This window comes from Chanos chanos, chromosome 14 (assembly GCF_902362185.1).
Source record: "Chanos chanos chromosome 14, fChaCha1.1, whole genome shotgun sequence".
NCBI lineage: Eukaryota > Metazoa > Chordata > Actinopteri > Gonorynchiformes > Chanidae > Chanos > Chanos chanos.
Window position 1 is genome coordinate 3,933,099 of NC_044508.1, and position 16,455 is coordinate 3,949,553.

At 40.9% G+C, this 16,455-nt stretch overlaps 2 protein-coding genes and 1 non-coding gene across 3 annotated transcripts; 1 reads left to right on the forward strand and 2 right to left on the reverse strand.

Moving 5' to 3' along the window:
- The first annotated feature begins 351 nt into the window (after positions 1–351).
- trnaa-agc (transfer RNA alanine (anticodon AGC)) lies at positions 352–424 on the forward strand. The gene has a single exon. It is a non-coding gene; the product is annotated as a tRNA-Ala (tRNA).
- Positions 425–600: 176 nt separating this feature from the next.
- LOC115827833 (transmembrane protein 17A) lies at positions 601–3,101 on the reverse strand. Its single transcript, XM_030791739.1, has 4 exons — positions 2,975–3,101; positions 2,445–2,548; positions 1,542–1,655; positions 601–924 (listed from the first exon to the last, which is right to left on the reverse strand). The coding sequence occupies exons 1-4, from the start codon at positions 3,099–3,101 to the stop codon at positions 601–603; spliced, it is 669 nt and encodes a 222-aa protein (XP_030647599.1).
- A 791-nt stretch (positions 3,102–3,892) lies between these two features.
- Positions 3,893–5,645, reverse strand: selenoe (selenoprotein e). The gene is made up of 4 exons (XM_030792010.1): positions 5,532–5,645; positions 4,644–4,720; positions 4,373–4,451; positions 3,893–4,036 (listed from the first exon to the last, which is right to left on the reverse strand). Exons 1-4 carry the CDS (start codon positions 5,643–5,645, stop codon positions 3,893–3,895), a joined length of 414 nt encoding a protein of 137 aa, XP_030647870.1.
- Positions 5,646–16,455: the final 10,810 nt, after the last annotated feature.

A 16,455-nucleotide genomic window follows, 5' to 3' on the forward strand; every position in this document is an offset into this window, starting at 1 on the left:
CTGATCTCAGGTCAGTGGCTCATCGCTTTGGAGTGTATCTGACTGCTGCATGAGGCTTAATACAGGCTGAGTCACTTCTGGAATCCTCTTCTGCAGCGTCCCGAGCTAAGCACTGCAATGGGCTTACAGCGCCACCTTGTGGGAGGGTGAGTAAGTTTGTCAACACTGGGAATCTCTGTCTTTTCCACCCTTTATATGTTACAATCTGTTGTTCTGCTATGTTTAATTAGAAGAAGATACTAATAGTACCACTAAAACATTCCTCAGTTTAGCCTGTACTAAACTTATAAACAGCTGCATTCATGCATTTGTATCTATCTGTATATATCTATCCACCTGCCTATTGATGTAGGGGAATTAGCTCAAATGGTAGAGCGCTCGCTTAGCATGTGAGAGGTAGCGGGATCGATGCCCGCATTCTCCAGAGGTGTTCCTTTTGGGATGTTAGGATGGGTTAAATGCAGAGGCTGCATTTCACTACTCAGCGCGTGCGTGAAAAATAAAGCACTTCTTCTATCCATCCGTCTGTCCGTCTGTACAGATTCAAATCTAGATAGACAGACAGGTGGAGAACCATCCTCTCAGACATCCAAGTCTTTGTCACTGATGCTGGATGTTCCTAGCTGGAGGCATGGGCAGAACGCTTCTCCCATACTGAAGTGCAAAGAGTGGGACGGGATCCCAGGCATGCAGGTTCTCCACCTCCCTGAACTGGCGGAGGTGAAACTGCAGGACCAGTTTGCGACTCATGGTGCGCAGAGCAGAGAAGGAGGCCAGCACTTCGCCCAGGAGAAAGACGAGATAAATGGAATGGACGGCACGCTCCAGAGGAAGGATGACAAGGCCCTCATCCGTGAGGAAGAACAGAATGATGGGCAGCTGGAAGAGGAAAGAGAGAAGCCAGAAGCCTGCGAGTTCTGGGACCTGATAAGGGCGCAGGAGAGGGGGGCGGGCAGAAGAGATGAAGTGTTTATTTATTTATTTATTTTTTCAGTGGCCAAAAAATCATCAAGACACATCACACACAAACAAAAGTGTCTGGAAGCACACACGGTTATATACAGACAGACAGAAAGACAGATAGACAGACAGACACACACACACACACACACACACACACAAATAGAAGCATCCATAAGCATCGATGCAGGCACTTACTATAATGCACACATACATACAGACATTAACAGTCAGAGTACATACCAGCTCACACACTCACAGGCAACCTTACTGAAACATTCAAACAGTACTATTACATAAACACATATGTAACACAAACACGTATGTGTCTGTGCATGTGCATGTGTCATGCATACATAAACAGACAGACAGACACACACACATACACACACACACACACACACACATACATGCCTGTGCATGTGCGTGTGTCATGCATGCAAACACAGACAGACATACATACAGACAGACAGGCAGACAGACAGACACACACACACACACACACACACACCAACAATGATAATATGAAAATTCAACACCACCACCAATAAATCATTCATAAAGTTTTTTTTTTCTTGTACCTTCTCTTTGAGGTTGCCAACAAAGCCCAGATAGACTCTCAACACTTCAAAAACAGTCAGGAGCACCATCCCCGTCACCAGCAGGCACTGATAGTATCCTGGCAATACAGAGAACTGGGGGAAACAGAAACAGATGGCTTCAGGAAATAAACAACAGGGCTTTTTTTGTGCTTTTGAAGAATTCAGTCTTGTGTGTTATGTCCCTTACTCAAAACTGAAAAGTGTGTTTTCTGTAGGAAACAATGCCATTGTTCTCTCAGTATTCATCCCACTGAAGAGAATGGGAGTTCAATTAGTGACACGCTGATGAAGAGATGTAATAACTGAGTGTAAAAAAAACAATTCTCTTTTATTGATGCTGACTGTCCTCTTGACCCTGCTCTCTTAACTAACGGGGTAAATAATGATGTTTTTTATGAAGAATCTGCAAAGCATTCGACTGTGATGTTCATTTGTTTGCTAGAAACTGTCTGTAGTAGAGGAGGACATGAGGTAAAGTGGGAGAAATGGGACAAGGCCCAGGCAGTTTCAGATGCTTATTTGAGCCAGGTCTTTCTCAGCGGCACCGGTAGTAATGAGGATGAAGAAACACAAGCAGGCCTTTCAAACACAACATACCTCACGTGCCTTACGGTACAGAACAGGCTACCGAGTACTCGAATCATGTCACAACACATTTAAATATCGTTCTCCCGCACTGCAGTTGAGCTGTCTTTGGACCCTGAATAGCTGCATGGAATTATAAATTACACTCTCTCAAATACGTGACTTCACAAGCGTGTAATACAAGACAGCCTTTGCGCATGAGACGTTAACGCTACCAAGTATCACCTGTTGAATGTAGGTTACGACAACAATAGAATATTAATTTGATTACATTTTGTCGGTTGAATAATAACCTACCTTCAAGTCCAACATGACGACCTCAGAAATCCACCAGAAAGGGAAATAAAACATATTGAAATACAGAAGCATCTGTAGGGGTAGATGAGAGACCACCTCGTGCACTGAAAAGCACAAGAGGACCTAATCAACTGAACGAGTCCTCGCTGGTGTAGTTTACACATGGTGTATTTTACGACATGAATATATTTCCTTTTTATATATTTCTTTGTATTATCTTATCTGTTCTTTCTATTATTACCTACTCTTCCTTTACATTGTGCAAGTTGAGCTTGCCCCGAGCACAAGAATTTCATTACTGATAGTGATGTCCACATTGTTATCTCGTAAATGACAATACAACTTGAAAACTTACCAGTGCTGATTTGCTTGTCTCACTCGTTAATTACATGTTGAGATCACTAGTTAGTTACACGTTGGTTACATATTTAAACGTTTTGTAGGAAAAGATAATGGTTTATATTCAGAAATCATTAAGCTTGGATTAATCCTCTTGAAAGATTTGCGTATTCGAAGTATATTGCGGTTACCTGCATTGTCATGGCGCTCTCTAAGGTCGGCGCTATCTCGTGTCCTGTTGTTGGCAAAGACAGAACCACTTACATGGGCTAGACCTACCCTTAAATTCTGGGGTATAGGAGTGTAAAACACTGGCATTGTTTTCCCTCAGAACCATGCTGTGGTTTGCTTCTTTGAAGACGCGCAGGCCGCGTCTGCTGAGATTAGCCGCGCGCAGCTAAACTAAACAGATTAAATCGAAGGAGGCAGTTTGACAGTGGATTAGACAGAACCTGGCATCTGCTTCGATGTTTGCGGAGACTCATTTGGATTTTAATCAGCGTGGACCGCAATCTGACGAGCGTTTAACAGTCATGAGTGGATTTTCCGACAGCAGACAATATGAACTCTTTGTGAGGATAAAATACACCTCAATTAGTTTCGTCATGTAGGCAGACAGTGTCTCCGGTTTGTCAGGCAGTATAACGTCCTGGGTACTGTTGAGTGTGAATCGAGGCAATTACTTTCTAGGAGAATCAGGACAGCTTACGGTATTTCTTCATTAGGTACCACAGATATCAGTCTTAACATATTTGCGCCAGAGCTTTGTACGCGCTGGGCTGGTATAAAACCAAACACGTCTAATGACAGCTACATAGAACTGGTGCAATATTACGCAGTTTAATAATGCTTTACGTGGGTTACACGTACTGACTGTTTTCATACACATGCATGTGTATGTATTTAGAAGTGAAACCACGCACGGCACAAGTAGCCAGTTTAACATTTCAAAAGTTTATTGATAATTTCGTCAAGTGTGACACTGGTTTACCGTGCTCATATGCACTGAGCCAGGGTCTTCAGATCAGGACCTGGCAATGTGTTCGCCTTTGGGTCCAGAACGTCATTTTTGGCTGCGTGCAATTACGGCTTTTGGCCACCAGGGGTCGTCAGAGCTCATCTCGCGGCGCTTTTAGAGGGAAATTCTGGAACTCTTCAGGGACCTCTTCTCCTTTAGCCGACCTCCGGTAGAAACCCAGAGAATCTAGCAAACTACTGATCTCGTCTGCTGTCAGCTTTTTCACTCGAACAGTCTGGCAAAAGAGCCGTTTGAGGTCAAGGGAGAAGGAAATACAAGCAGTAATTTTCTCGAGATTATATCTTGTACGTCAGCACAACTACCAAATGCTGGCGACTGCAAGTTTGATCAAATTTCCCTCTCTTTTTCCTGGTGATCTTTACTCATGAATCATAAGTGACTCATTTTTCTAAGATAGAAACTGTCTCCATCTCGGATTAACCGAGCTGCGGTGTTTCAGGTTCAGGAAAGTATAATTATTGCGCGTGGGCTACAGAATGTTATATTATTACTAATAATTTGCGTCCGTATTTACACATAATTAAAATTTAATGTGTGAAAAAAGGTTTACCTTGACCACCTCATCCTTGTCATTGTAGAAAACCAACCGAGGGCTCTTTTCCTCTGATGAATCATATTCAAGATTATGACTTTGAAACAGTAAAGGAAATTCTTCAAAGAGACAAGCACGGCCATCAAAACGAACATTAACGAGTTACGACGTGTAAATTCTCAATTCACATGACACCAGACGTATTCATTTTTCAACGAAGGCCACAGAAATCCAGCACCCGTTTCTATTTTGTCAGTAACGAACTCTAAAAGTGATCCAGTAAGGATACTACAATGCCCAGCGCTCCATCAGGAACTTGTAGAGCTCCGGCATCTTCTTTATGGCTCATCCGACCACGCTCGGCGCCTGAGGGGAGAATTAGAGATCCAGTCAGCGAGCAGAAGGGAACATGCCAAAATGTTTTAAGTCTCAAAATATCTAATACCGCTACTGTCAGCTCTCTTATCCCAAAGAATGACGGTCTGACAGCTTCATTGTCCTTAATGGGTCTTTTAATGAGACATTAGCAGTTAAGACCCGTACAAAGACACAAGGATTAAGGGACAGACCAACTCAAAGGCTGGATCTAAATGTGTAATATGTAATGCAGATAGGGCACATGGCTTGTCTCGCAGGTTATTGATTGCAGTGCTTATTACAGCCAAACCAGTCACCACTGCCTTCTAATTTACATTTCAAATGTGTAGCCCCTTCTCTCTGGCAAGTTTACATTGTCATTTAGTGGAAGATTCTCACAAAAGGCAGTTATTCTACAGTTTTTAAAACCAATTTGTTGCATTTTGTTAAAGAAAAGTTCAAAATGTTCAAAACTTAAATTTTTATATCAACCCTACTGAAGCATTGGGACAACTGGCCACGTGTGTGGTCAGTTGTCACAAACTGACAGTGTGTTTGATGGTTAGCCACTCTGTGTTGAAGGCCTCTGTGCAGGCAGGTAAAGTTGAAACCCATTTCTTCCCAAGAAGAAATTTTTTCCATTAATGTTGATTTGGGTCATGTAAGATGCACTCATGATACTCATGTTGACAAATACACACAAGACTGTGTATCAGGCGGCCCCTGTCTCACGAAGCAAAAAAATATTTTTCTGAACAGGCCTTGGATACACTGCGGGTAAGTAAATAAATAAGAAGCATCTAGACATCTTCAGACTCACCAGCAGTTTTCCTTTGGCTATAACTAGATCCTTCTCATCAGCTGTCTCTGTAGCGTTTTTGGCCCCTTGCGCTGTGGCAGAGAGCGCCAGCAGGGCCAGCAGAACTGCCAACATGTCTCCGGCTGGATGCTAACAGCTCCAGGTAATGCAGCAGATCAAGGTCCCTGTTTGAAATGAGGGTCAATGCTGTTGATAAAGGTGAGTCCATGATCCGAACGGCGTTGGCATGTGGCGTCGTGTGATTGGTCGGTTTGGGACTCAGGGCTCCTACTAATGGGAGAGTGTCAGGAGTCAGGTAATATTTGAAGTAACAGTTGGACGTTCTTTTTTCAAGGATCAGGGGCCTGTTTTTTTTTTTTTTTTTCTCCCTTTCATACCGATGTGAGATTATAGATGAACTGTCTCATATTTTGTGTGAAGTGTAAGCATTTTCTTTTCTTTAATCTGTCAAGTGTCTGAAGGCAGCTGCAGTTTTATCAATTTTTCCCAGGACTAAGTATTGAGCAACCAACAGAAATGCTGGGAGAACATTGAACTACTGCTGTATACATGCAGAAGAAAAGCTTGCAATTTTCGTTTAAACAGAATATCACAAAATATGTTATTTTACAAGAAACAAGCTAAGAATAGGAATATGTTGTTTTACCAAGAGAAGTTTTCCAAAGAGAATTATTTACAAAACTGGAACATGATTACTACTTACAGCATAAGATTTAAGGTGATTTTTTTAACCATTTGATAAAATATTGCCTTTGATAGTTCATGTATCATACAGTCAAATCGTGGACTGTAAAGTATCATAACATCCAAGAGATCAACAGCTGGACGTGATCACACACACACAAACACACACACACACACACACACACACACACACACACACACACAGAAAACACAAGGGGCACTGCAGATGTGCAGTAAGATTTCATCTTCTCTTCTGAGTAGTAGTAAAGAGAAGCTGACTGATAGAATGAATTACCTATTGTCACTATCAGTCATGGCATGTTTTTGAGGGCAGTGGGGGTGGTTGGTTTTGCAGGATGAAAAAGGCTGTATTTACCTCAAGTCACCAACAGGGGGCACTAATGTCATCATCTACACTTCCTGCCAGCAAAGCGGGTTAAATGTACCTTCAAACTCTAGCCACAGACAATTATGCTTCCAACAAAAATAAAGCATTCTCGAGAGGAATGCAGCAGAGAAACCATCACGTTCTATCTTTTCCAAACTGAACCGGGGCCCGCGACTCAGAATGTTTGGACAACGTGAACGAGAGATCATGTGGAGAATGACAAAGGAGTCTCCATTTAAAACAGGCCCATATTTCCTCTCTGCGACAACCTCAGTAAATCTGCACAAGAAAGGTCGAGGCAAAGACAGCAAGGATTTTCAGGTTCTTTTTGGAAAATACAGTTTGCATCATAAAGTTCCTTATGATCTCATTTTGCTGATACATTACATTGGTCAAGGACATGTGTGTATACGTGTGTGTGTGTGTGTGTGTGTGCGCGCGTACGAGTGTGTGTGTGTGAGTGTGTGTGTGTGTGTATGTGTGTGTGTGCGTGCGAGTATACGTGTGTGTGTGTGTGCGTGCGTGCGTGCAAGTGTGTGTGTGTGTGAGTGTGTGTATGTGTGTGCGTACGTGTGTGTATATGTGTGTGTGTGTATGTATGTGTGCGTGTGTGTGCTCTTGTGTTCGTGCGCTTCTTCTCCATATGTCAGTTTGTTTCTTACGTGTGAAAGCTAGTTTTCAAATAACTACCTTAAGTTATCTTTCCAGTTCGTCAATAAGTCCCACAACCATTTTTTCAAAGAGCAGAGTCATTGTTTTGATTCATACACAAAACTACCTTCGTGTCTCACAATTAATCTAAAACTACAGGAACACATCCAGACATACATATATACATACATACATACATACATACATACATAACAGCGTACAGCATAAAGCCTATTCTTTTCAAAGAGATCATCACCACTGATCTGGAATCAGATCAAACGTCGACATCATCACATCCTTTCCCCCTTTGGCCCCATTGCTGTGTGCAGTGCCACCGCTGACTCCCAGCGTGCCGTCTGCATGCGTAATTAAAAGGAGCCAAAGTCGCCCTCTTTTCCTCCACCGCTGCCGGAGCGGCCGTCCTGATCCTCCCCTGGATTTTCTCCCCACTCAGCAGTTTACAAAGGCACCTCCCCCTTTTCCTCTAACGCCGCTACTTCCCAAACAAGCCCTGTTTGTTTGATCTCATCTGCCATCTAGGGCCTCACAGCCTTAGGGTGTGTGTGCGTCTGTGTGTGTGTGTGTGTCTGTGTGTAAAGATGTATGTGTGTGTGTGTGCGTCTGTGTGTGTGTGTGTCTGTGTCTGTGTCTATGTGTGTAAAGATGTATGTGTCTGTGCGTCTGAATGTGTGTGTGCGTCTGTGTGTGTGTGTGTATGTATGTTTTGGGGACTTGGGGGATGGGTGCCCTGATTCTGTTTGCTCTTGCTACTTTATGAAAACACAGTTCACACACTGGAGAGATTGTTCTGTGAAACTTAATTACAGTATTGCGTGATGCTAAGCTTGTCTGCAGCAGTCGGCCCTACAAGGGCAAAAAAAAAAAAAAAACCAAAACAAAACAAAAAACGACCCCAGTTATGTGTGCTCTTGAACGACTTAACAGACGTAAACTGTTATGACTAATGACATAAACGGAAGAAATGCTGCAGATTTCCATGGGATTGAGTTACATTAAGCATAGTTGTAGTTGTAGTTTTATGTGTACTTTGAATCCAAAAAACACAACGTAATCACAGTAATGTTTCTTTCCTAGAGAAAAGCAGTTTCTTCTGATGTTCATAACAATTTCAAACGGACCTTTCTGCAGGACTACTCAATGGAGAATGAGTCTGTATTTTAGCCAACTGCAACAAAAGCCTGCAAAGAGTACTGTAGTAACCTCTGAAAGAGGGGGGGGGGGTGTCGAAAGGTCTTTTTGTCAGACTAATGTTTACATATTTAGATTTAAATCAAAAAAAAAAAAAAAAGAAAAGAGAAGGAAAAAAGAGAAGAATTAGGGCACGGTGACATCACGCCGGATGCAGAGACGTCGAACGCCTGATGTCCAGGATCCTGACCACATCAGAGCGCAAAGGGGCGGGGGGTGGGGGGGGGTGAACAGTCAGCCACCACTGTTCCCCTTTTCTAATCTGCTGTGCTAATGGGAAACACATGGGCAGACTGCTGCAGTCTGGTGCCTGGGCCTCTCGGTTCAACACGCCAATGACACGCCGTTCTCTGCAGAGGCTGACTGTAGTAGCCCAGTTTAACGCCGGAATCTCAGTCACGTCAAAACTAACGCAGGGCCGTTTGAGAACGCTCCGGTAAACAAGGGAGAGATAGAATTATTGAGGTGGTCCTTGTATGTTTTGATGCATACCCAAACTTTTGTTTTTTTGGGTCAAAGGGCTGGCTCTGTGGTTGTGTTTATGTTTAGGTCTAAGCCCGGGTGGATGCTTCCCTTCTTTTTATACTTTTTTTTTTTTCGTGTATGTTTGGAAGTCGTATGTTTGCTTGTGTAATTCTGTGGAAATAAGCGATCCCCCAACATTTTTTTTTCTCCCTGCAGCATTTTTGCATTTCGAAAAAGGAAATGAGTCCTCAGAACTATTTTCCATCTTGGTTGAAACTTTCTGAGAAGAAATAGTTACAGAAGCAGTTATAATCCCTCAAATTTGAATTGAAAAAAGAGAGAGAGAGAGAGAGAGAGAGAGAGAGAGAGAATGAAGGAAAGAATGAGAGAAAGAAAGAAAGAAAGAAAGAAAGAAAGAAAGAAAGAAGAAAAAACTCTTGAGTCTGCCTTCTGAGTATGTGAAAGCTGAAACCTGGAACCTACCACACTGCCTTTCACTCCAGAATGAGATTGAGAGAGAGAGAGAGAGAGAAAGTCTGTTTTCCATTAGAGCCTGCTCCTCTTTAGTAAACTCACCACAGAATTATGCTGACAAAGGGGGAAAAAAGAGAGAAAAAAGGTGCAGTTTAGAGGTACAGAGGATGGTTCGTCTATATGTGCCGTAACAGGGGAAGAGGGATTAATTATAGAGACTATGGGGAAAAGCCTCGTCTCATGATTTAAAAAAAAAATAGAGTTATATTATATTGAGGTTTGCTTCTGAAGAACTAATTGATTAGGCAATTAAAGCAGCATTGTTAATTTACATATCAGTGTGATTACTAAGGAAAAATTGGTTGCAGTATTGGCCACAAACAAACAAACAAACAAACAAACAAACAAACAAACAACAACAACAAAAAAAGAAAACAGCCACAAACACTCCTGTATTAACACAGTGTATAATTACGCCTGTCATCAAAAGAGACATGAGCTATGCTTCTTCTATGGTATTAACATTTATAATCTATTGGATTATGTACTGATAGGACTTTCCAACTGCCGGTTCTCCAGGGCTTGAGGTATTTTGGAAAATCCTTTAATCAAAAAGTCAAAAGGTGGTAGTGTAAGAGCCCAGATGCGTCTGTTATTGGAGGGCCGTTAATTTGCACACAGAGTCCCAACAAAGCACATACAGTATCCGTAATCTTTCTATTCAATGTCATTTTTAGAATAGTTGTGTTTTTAGGAGTTTCACAGTTTTAACTGTCAACAGCTGCACCACGTCCGTATCAAGGCCCAGTGGCCGAGGCCCGAACGAACCGGCTGTCCTGATGTGACGCGTTGACACCGTTGATGCCGACAATTCAGCGACCGTGCCCGGTCTGTTACTCTTCGCTTTCCAGTCACGTCAACTTCCACCGGTCTCCATCATCAAAGGAGCTGATTCTGACCACAGGACCACTGCTGGCTGGATGCATTTTGGATGGCAGGCCACGTTTCAGCGTACAGGTGACTCTGTTGTGTGTAAAAAGCCTGTTAATGGCTGTTTAAGAAGCGCATATTGCCAGAGTGTTTCCGCGCCCGCTGCCACGCACAAAGTCACTCGGTGCCAAATTCCAAAAAGTCACTCTGTTCTTTTGACTCGCCCATTCTCCCTCTGATGTGTGTGATGCACTTGTTGCCTGATCAGTGGGGTTCATGGAAAGCGGAGATGGATCTAATGAAGCGTGCTTATCGAACCCAAAGTTCCTTAAATGATTACCATTGGGACAGGCCATGGCAGGGCAATAAATGTTAGATTCATGGTCAGATATACGGACACGATAGCCATTTCGTCGGACATTTCATCTGATCCAGATGACAGCTTTAAAGATACTTCACAGCCAGAGTCTTGAACTCAAATGTCAACATAAAAATCATAAACAAATAAGAAATATGGCAGGAAATTAAAATTCTTGGGCAGTTTGAGTTTTCAGGAATCTATAATTGCTGAGGTATTCTTATTGACGAGTCATGCTGAGGTATTCTTATTGACGAGTCATGCTTGCCAGTACTTCCCTGGGTGCGCTTTATTGTTTGGCCTAGCCACTGAACAAGTAGATATCGAGCAAACTGTGGAACTAACGAGAACTTAAAATGACACACACTAACACACACACACACACGAACGGCGCATTCGGGAAAACTCGGGAAAAGCGGTCAATTTTAAATCAAGGTGGCGAACGCTGTAGATGTTGCCTAAAATCATATATTACGCACACGCATATGTGGTCTGAGCTCTATTTCCTGAGGGCTAGAAGCTCATCTCAGCATTCGGCGGTTTTCGAACACTGAACGAAAGCCAAACACGTTTCCAGTAATCGTCGTCTCTTGGAAAAGGCATAGAGAGTGCTACTGTGTTTGATTTACACATTAGATAATACAGACCAGGGAATGTGGTAAAACAATGAAAAAGTGACACACTTGCCAAAGGTAGACACACACCCTCAAGAACGGATCGAAAAGGACGAATAACCCCAAATAACATACGATGAGACTGTTTTCACTCAGTAAGGTTAAAGACGAAGTAACCGGCTAACACGGGGAGTACCCGAATATTCTTAAATCTCTCTTTGAAGCGAGGTTAAAACTAAAACCAAAAGACTCCGAAAGTAAAAAAAAAAACAAAAAAACAAACAAAAAAAACATAGCCTAGTTCTTGCTCCAACAACAGACGGCTAAAGTAATCTTTTACAAGACGGGAGTGTGGAAGAACGATTTATTGTTCGTCATCACAGCACCCTGTGAGATAGGGCTGTGACCTACGGAATTTGCGCAGGGTCTTCTGAAGATCTCATGAGGTTCTCACATAACTCTGGGTCATATAAACAGGATAGTCCTGTAGCTATGTCAGCGTACAAGTGAACATGTTAAACATTACAGTCTTATCGTATAACCATAACTCACACACAGGAAAATCAACTGCTGCTTTCTCCATACTCGGTGGAAAAAAAGAAAGTCACAAAAAAAAGAAGAGGGGAAAGAAAAACAACAACAACAACCAAAAAAAACAATCAGCTCCTTTCAAGTTGTAACTTCACCCCCGGCTTCTTTCTGCTTTGCATTGCAGAAAATATTTGTCTTTTTTTCTCCCTCGCTCATAAATTTCTCTCTTCCCCTAACTTTTTTTTTATTTTTTTTTTCTCTCTCAGGGTTGAAATAGCAACCAGATGTGGATGCAATCTGGTTCCTGTTGCCATAGCAACCCAGAAACTCTCAATGGGTTTTCTGAGCTTACTGGGCCGTCGGCCTGTTTTACAACGGTTCGGTCTCGGGGTCCGGTCCGGTTGTTTTCGGAAGACTTGGCACTTTCGCTTGCGGGCCAAGTTTTCGAGATCTGTTTAGACGGGCAGCTGATATGTTGGTTCACCCTTCCGTCTCTCAGTATCTCTCCAACCCACACTCTCTACCAACGACTTCTGCCGTATCTGGAATTGATCCTGCCTATTCATGTTTGACTGTCCCATTCTAGTTTTAATCCAACCTGGCATAAAATATCTTTTACTCTTGATGGGGAATGTCTTGTATTAAAAACTGAACTGAACTCAGACATTGAGTTATATTTTAAAAGTATGTGTTCAGAGACTGATCCTGTGTGACATAACAGTACATAGTTTATTCTAATATACAATGTAAACCAGATTCAGTGTTAGGTGAACAAATGAACGTAAGAGTATTTTTCGTTTGTTTGTTTGTTTTCAATTTTTCAAATGTCCTGTGTATCTCAGAAATGATTATCTTGATTCTGTGTGATTTGAAAATTCACGTGCTTAACTGGACGAGAAGACATCGGCATCTGTCAGGACAGGGGAGGAGAATAATAGAAGAGAGAACCCGGGCTACTGTTTTGGAGTCATGCCTGCACTCTACCTGATCTGTTTTGACCCCCCTTGCAGACGAAGGTCAAGCCAAGGTCAGCACCATTGCTGACCTCAGAATCGCGCCTCTACTGCGGCTTTGGTTACAACTACTCATGGCAGTGCAGACTTTGTTTAGTCTATGCTACCCTCCCAATAAAGAGGGAGACAGAGAGAAAGAAAGAAAGAAAGAAAGAAAGAAAGAAGGAAAGAAGGAAAGAAAGAAAAGAGAGAGAGAGAGAGAGAGAGAGAGAGAGACTGTATGTAAGTGGGACGCCATGTCAGCAGAGCGAAGCCCGTGCCTGGAGCCCTAACGCTGACTCTCTCTGGATTCAATTAAAGATCACATGATCTTCTTGAGTTTTCACTGCTTTGCCACTGATGGCTAGGCCCCCCCTTCAAATCCCTCCCCCCTCTCCAAAGAAAAAAAAAAAGTACAGACACACTGTGTATGATGCATTAACATCAGACTCCACAGTACAGAGTTCCAACTGTTCTGCTATGAAAGGGCTTGTTGTGGTACATGGTAGTGGGTCCGTTGGCCCTTATGCCTTTGATGAACCCCGTGTGACCAGAGCAGAATATTGCCCCCCCCCTACCCCCTTTTCTGTGACTTGTCAAGCCAGCCAGAAGTGAGGGAGAAAGCGTAAACTATCAAATACTCTATCACGGGCGGAATGCCTGCCTGACTGGGCAGAGTGTGTGTGTGTGTGTGTGTGTGTGTTTGCAGCGACAGTAACTGTTCTTTTTTTCTTTTTTCGAACGGAGTGAAATTTAGGTGGCAAGTAGTGTCAAGATATATGTCTTGTTTTGGAAATAACAGACCCAAATGTGTGTGTACTGCACAAAGCCCACAGTAAAGTTTATGTTTGTGTACGAGTTTTATATAGATACTGAGGATGTTTATGAAGATGTTTATTAGCTACAGATTTCATTTTTATTTTGAAAAGGTAACTTAACAACCACATGTTTACAACACAAACAGAAATGTAACCAAACAAAAAATAATAACAACGTTATGAACTGATTAATGAAAAAAAAAAATCTTGATATTGTTTTTTTTTTCTTTCTTTCTTTTTTTTTTTTTGAGGCCCTGTATTTCTGCAGCCTGTGGTAGCAAAATTAGAGCCAGTCCAGACTAGAAATGGTTCTGACAAATTTCTTAAACCTTTATAACCACACACTATTTTATACTGATCTCTTAACATTTGAGACAATGTGCAAAGAAATGACGATATGTTCTTTGACATAAAGTTATGATGAAGAGAATGGAAAAACAAAACAAAACAACATCAACAATAACAACAACAACAACAACAAAATATATAGGCCACAGATTACATAAGGATAGACACAGATGCCTTGTCTTTCACCTCTGCTTCATGCTGTTTACTGTTAGAAAAACAATAATATCCACAGAGAAATACGAAAAACAAAACAAAACAAAACAAGACAAAGCAAAAATAGTAAACAATAAACTATTCATACATAAGAATTTGTACCTGATACTTGAATGTAATAATAACAATAACAATTAAAAATAATAATTATAATAATAATAAAAACTATCAAATTTGAAAGCCAGTTCATTTGACATGAAAATTAAAAGGAAGAGCAAGAGGTCATATAAGCACAGCTTACAAACACAGGTGATACTCTTATAGTAAAATATCTTAACTTGTAGAAAAATATTCATTATTAAAAAAACAAAAAACAAAATGGGGGGTAGGGGGGATATTGTATTGTACCATAGGAAGAAAACGGCAAACTTAAAACAAAAAAAGCCTTACTATACATCGGAACCATAAACAGAGTATATATATTTAAAAAACAACAACAAAACAAACAAACAAACAAACCCCCACATACCTGGCTGCGCACCAAAACACATTAGTTCCACTCTGTTAGGCTGTGTTGCAACCTTACCTAATATCTAAGACTGCTCCAGTTACACCTCTGTTTTGACTCAGCCATCTATTTTACAATGTGGCTATTCTTGGTCTAAGAATAACCTGGAATAACACTTTAAACATGTACAGACCATAATAGTTTACTGTGAAATAGCTTTGCAAATCAATCATTTATATTTATGAGGCTTGACCGAGAGGACCAAGGGTTTAAGCTTAATTTAAAAAAAAAAAAGTTTAATTTAAAGAAAGAGTCTTTTATAAACCTGATAAGTATAGGGGGACTGAGAGAGAGACTGAATTTCTTCACAAAATATTAAGATTATTAATCCATATCTACTAATAAATCTGAGACAACTTTAAAAAGGGTAAGAGTCATAAACTGTTAAGGCATTATAATCATAGTTGGCACAGAGTCATTTTAATCTTTCTGTGGTGCTCATCAACAGCATGAGGAAGTATAAGAAAGATTTCTCTTTCTTTGCATTCTTGGATGACTTGAATATGCTGGGAACAAAAGCAAGGACTGAGAAAGCTCCAGGCACATAAACACACACACACACACACAGAACAATTCTGGGTTCACCAGAGGAGGAGACACACACCAGCTTTTTATAACATTCTGAAGTTTTTTTCTTTGTCTTCCATAACAGGAGTAGCAGAGCTGTTTGGAAGACTGTAACATGACACTATCTGACACAATGGTTCTGCGTACACTTGGCCCATTCAACACATGTTCTGGTCTCAGGCAAGGTGAGCGATGGGACACACTAGTCTCTATATGTCTCTCCTCTATTTTTAGCTCCCTTACGCACAGAATCTCTTTTTTTTTCTTTCTTTCTTTTTTTTTTTGCTGAAATGCAATTACTTGCATGGAGGCCATGTGAACTAAAACCAGAACTACATTTAAACAAAAAAGTGATGTCCTAATGCCCAGTAATGGAGAAAACCCACTGAGATGTGAAATTAGTAAATATAGTAAATCTAGCTTTGGCTGTTCAAAACAAAAGGTGTCCTGTTATATTGAGATTATTTCAGAATACAATAGCTAATACAACCATTTGAACACATGCAGACTACATCTTTGGTAGTTTGCACTATTATGGTCTGATACTATTGGTTTTTGACAACTTGTCATTTAGCAGAAGAAGTGTTTTTTCTTTAATTCATTTTATTCCTTACATCGATGTGCATTTATGTAGATATATAGCTCTGGGAGCATCAGTCAGACATTTAAAATCCTATTACATCCTTAAAAAGAGTTAAAGCTTAAATCTTGTTACTTTAATACTAAATTCTCTGGGTTTTAGAAAGTACTTCCTGATTAATCTGATAGGACGTTACTGTCGTAGGAGAAGTCTTTATAGAAGGCTTGAAGACTTTGAACTTTACAGAAGCCAGAAAAAATGTAGTTAACCTGACTAAACAGCGTGACAAATCTGGGTTCCAAAAGGTAGCAAGCAGTTGGCCTATGTATTAGTGTACAATGAAATATGCATAGAATGTTTAGATGTTACAAAAGTATAACTTTCAACCATCGAGTTGAGTAACAAATATGAATGGAGTGTGTAAAATATGAAGTAAAAGAAGTCAACAGAATTGTTGTCGTTGCATTTTTTTTTTTGAAGATATTGAAGTACCTTTGTGAGGATATTGCCTTCTCTGGTTACCATACATTTGCTGTGCTCAGTAGAACAGTTAGTCTGAAAACAACTCCAATAATATTTTTTTGTTTGTTTGTT

What these genes read in the sequence shown, in the direction of transcription:
- LOC115827833 (XM_030791739.1), bottom strand. Translation starts at nt 3,101, where the DNA reads ATGCCAGTGTTTTACACTCCTATACCCCAGAATTTAAGGGTAGGTCTA. An exon ending in AGAGCGCCATGACAATGCAG is followed by an intron (nt 2,549 to 2,974) that starts GTAACCGCAATA and finishes TGTGCTTTTCAG; the next exon opens with TGCACGAGGTGGTCTCTCAT. An exon ending in TTGGCAACCTCAAAGAGAAG is followed by an intron (nt 925 to 1,541) that starts GTACAAGAAAAA and finishes CGCCCTTATCAG; the next exon opens with GTCCCAGAACTCGCAGGCTT.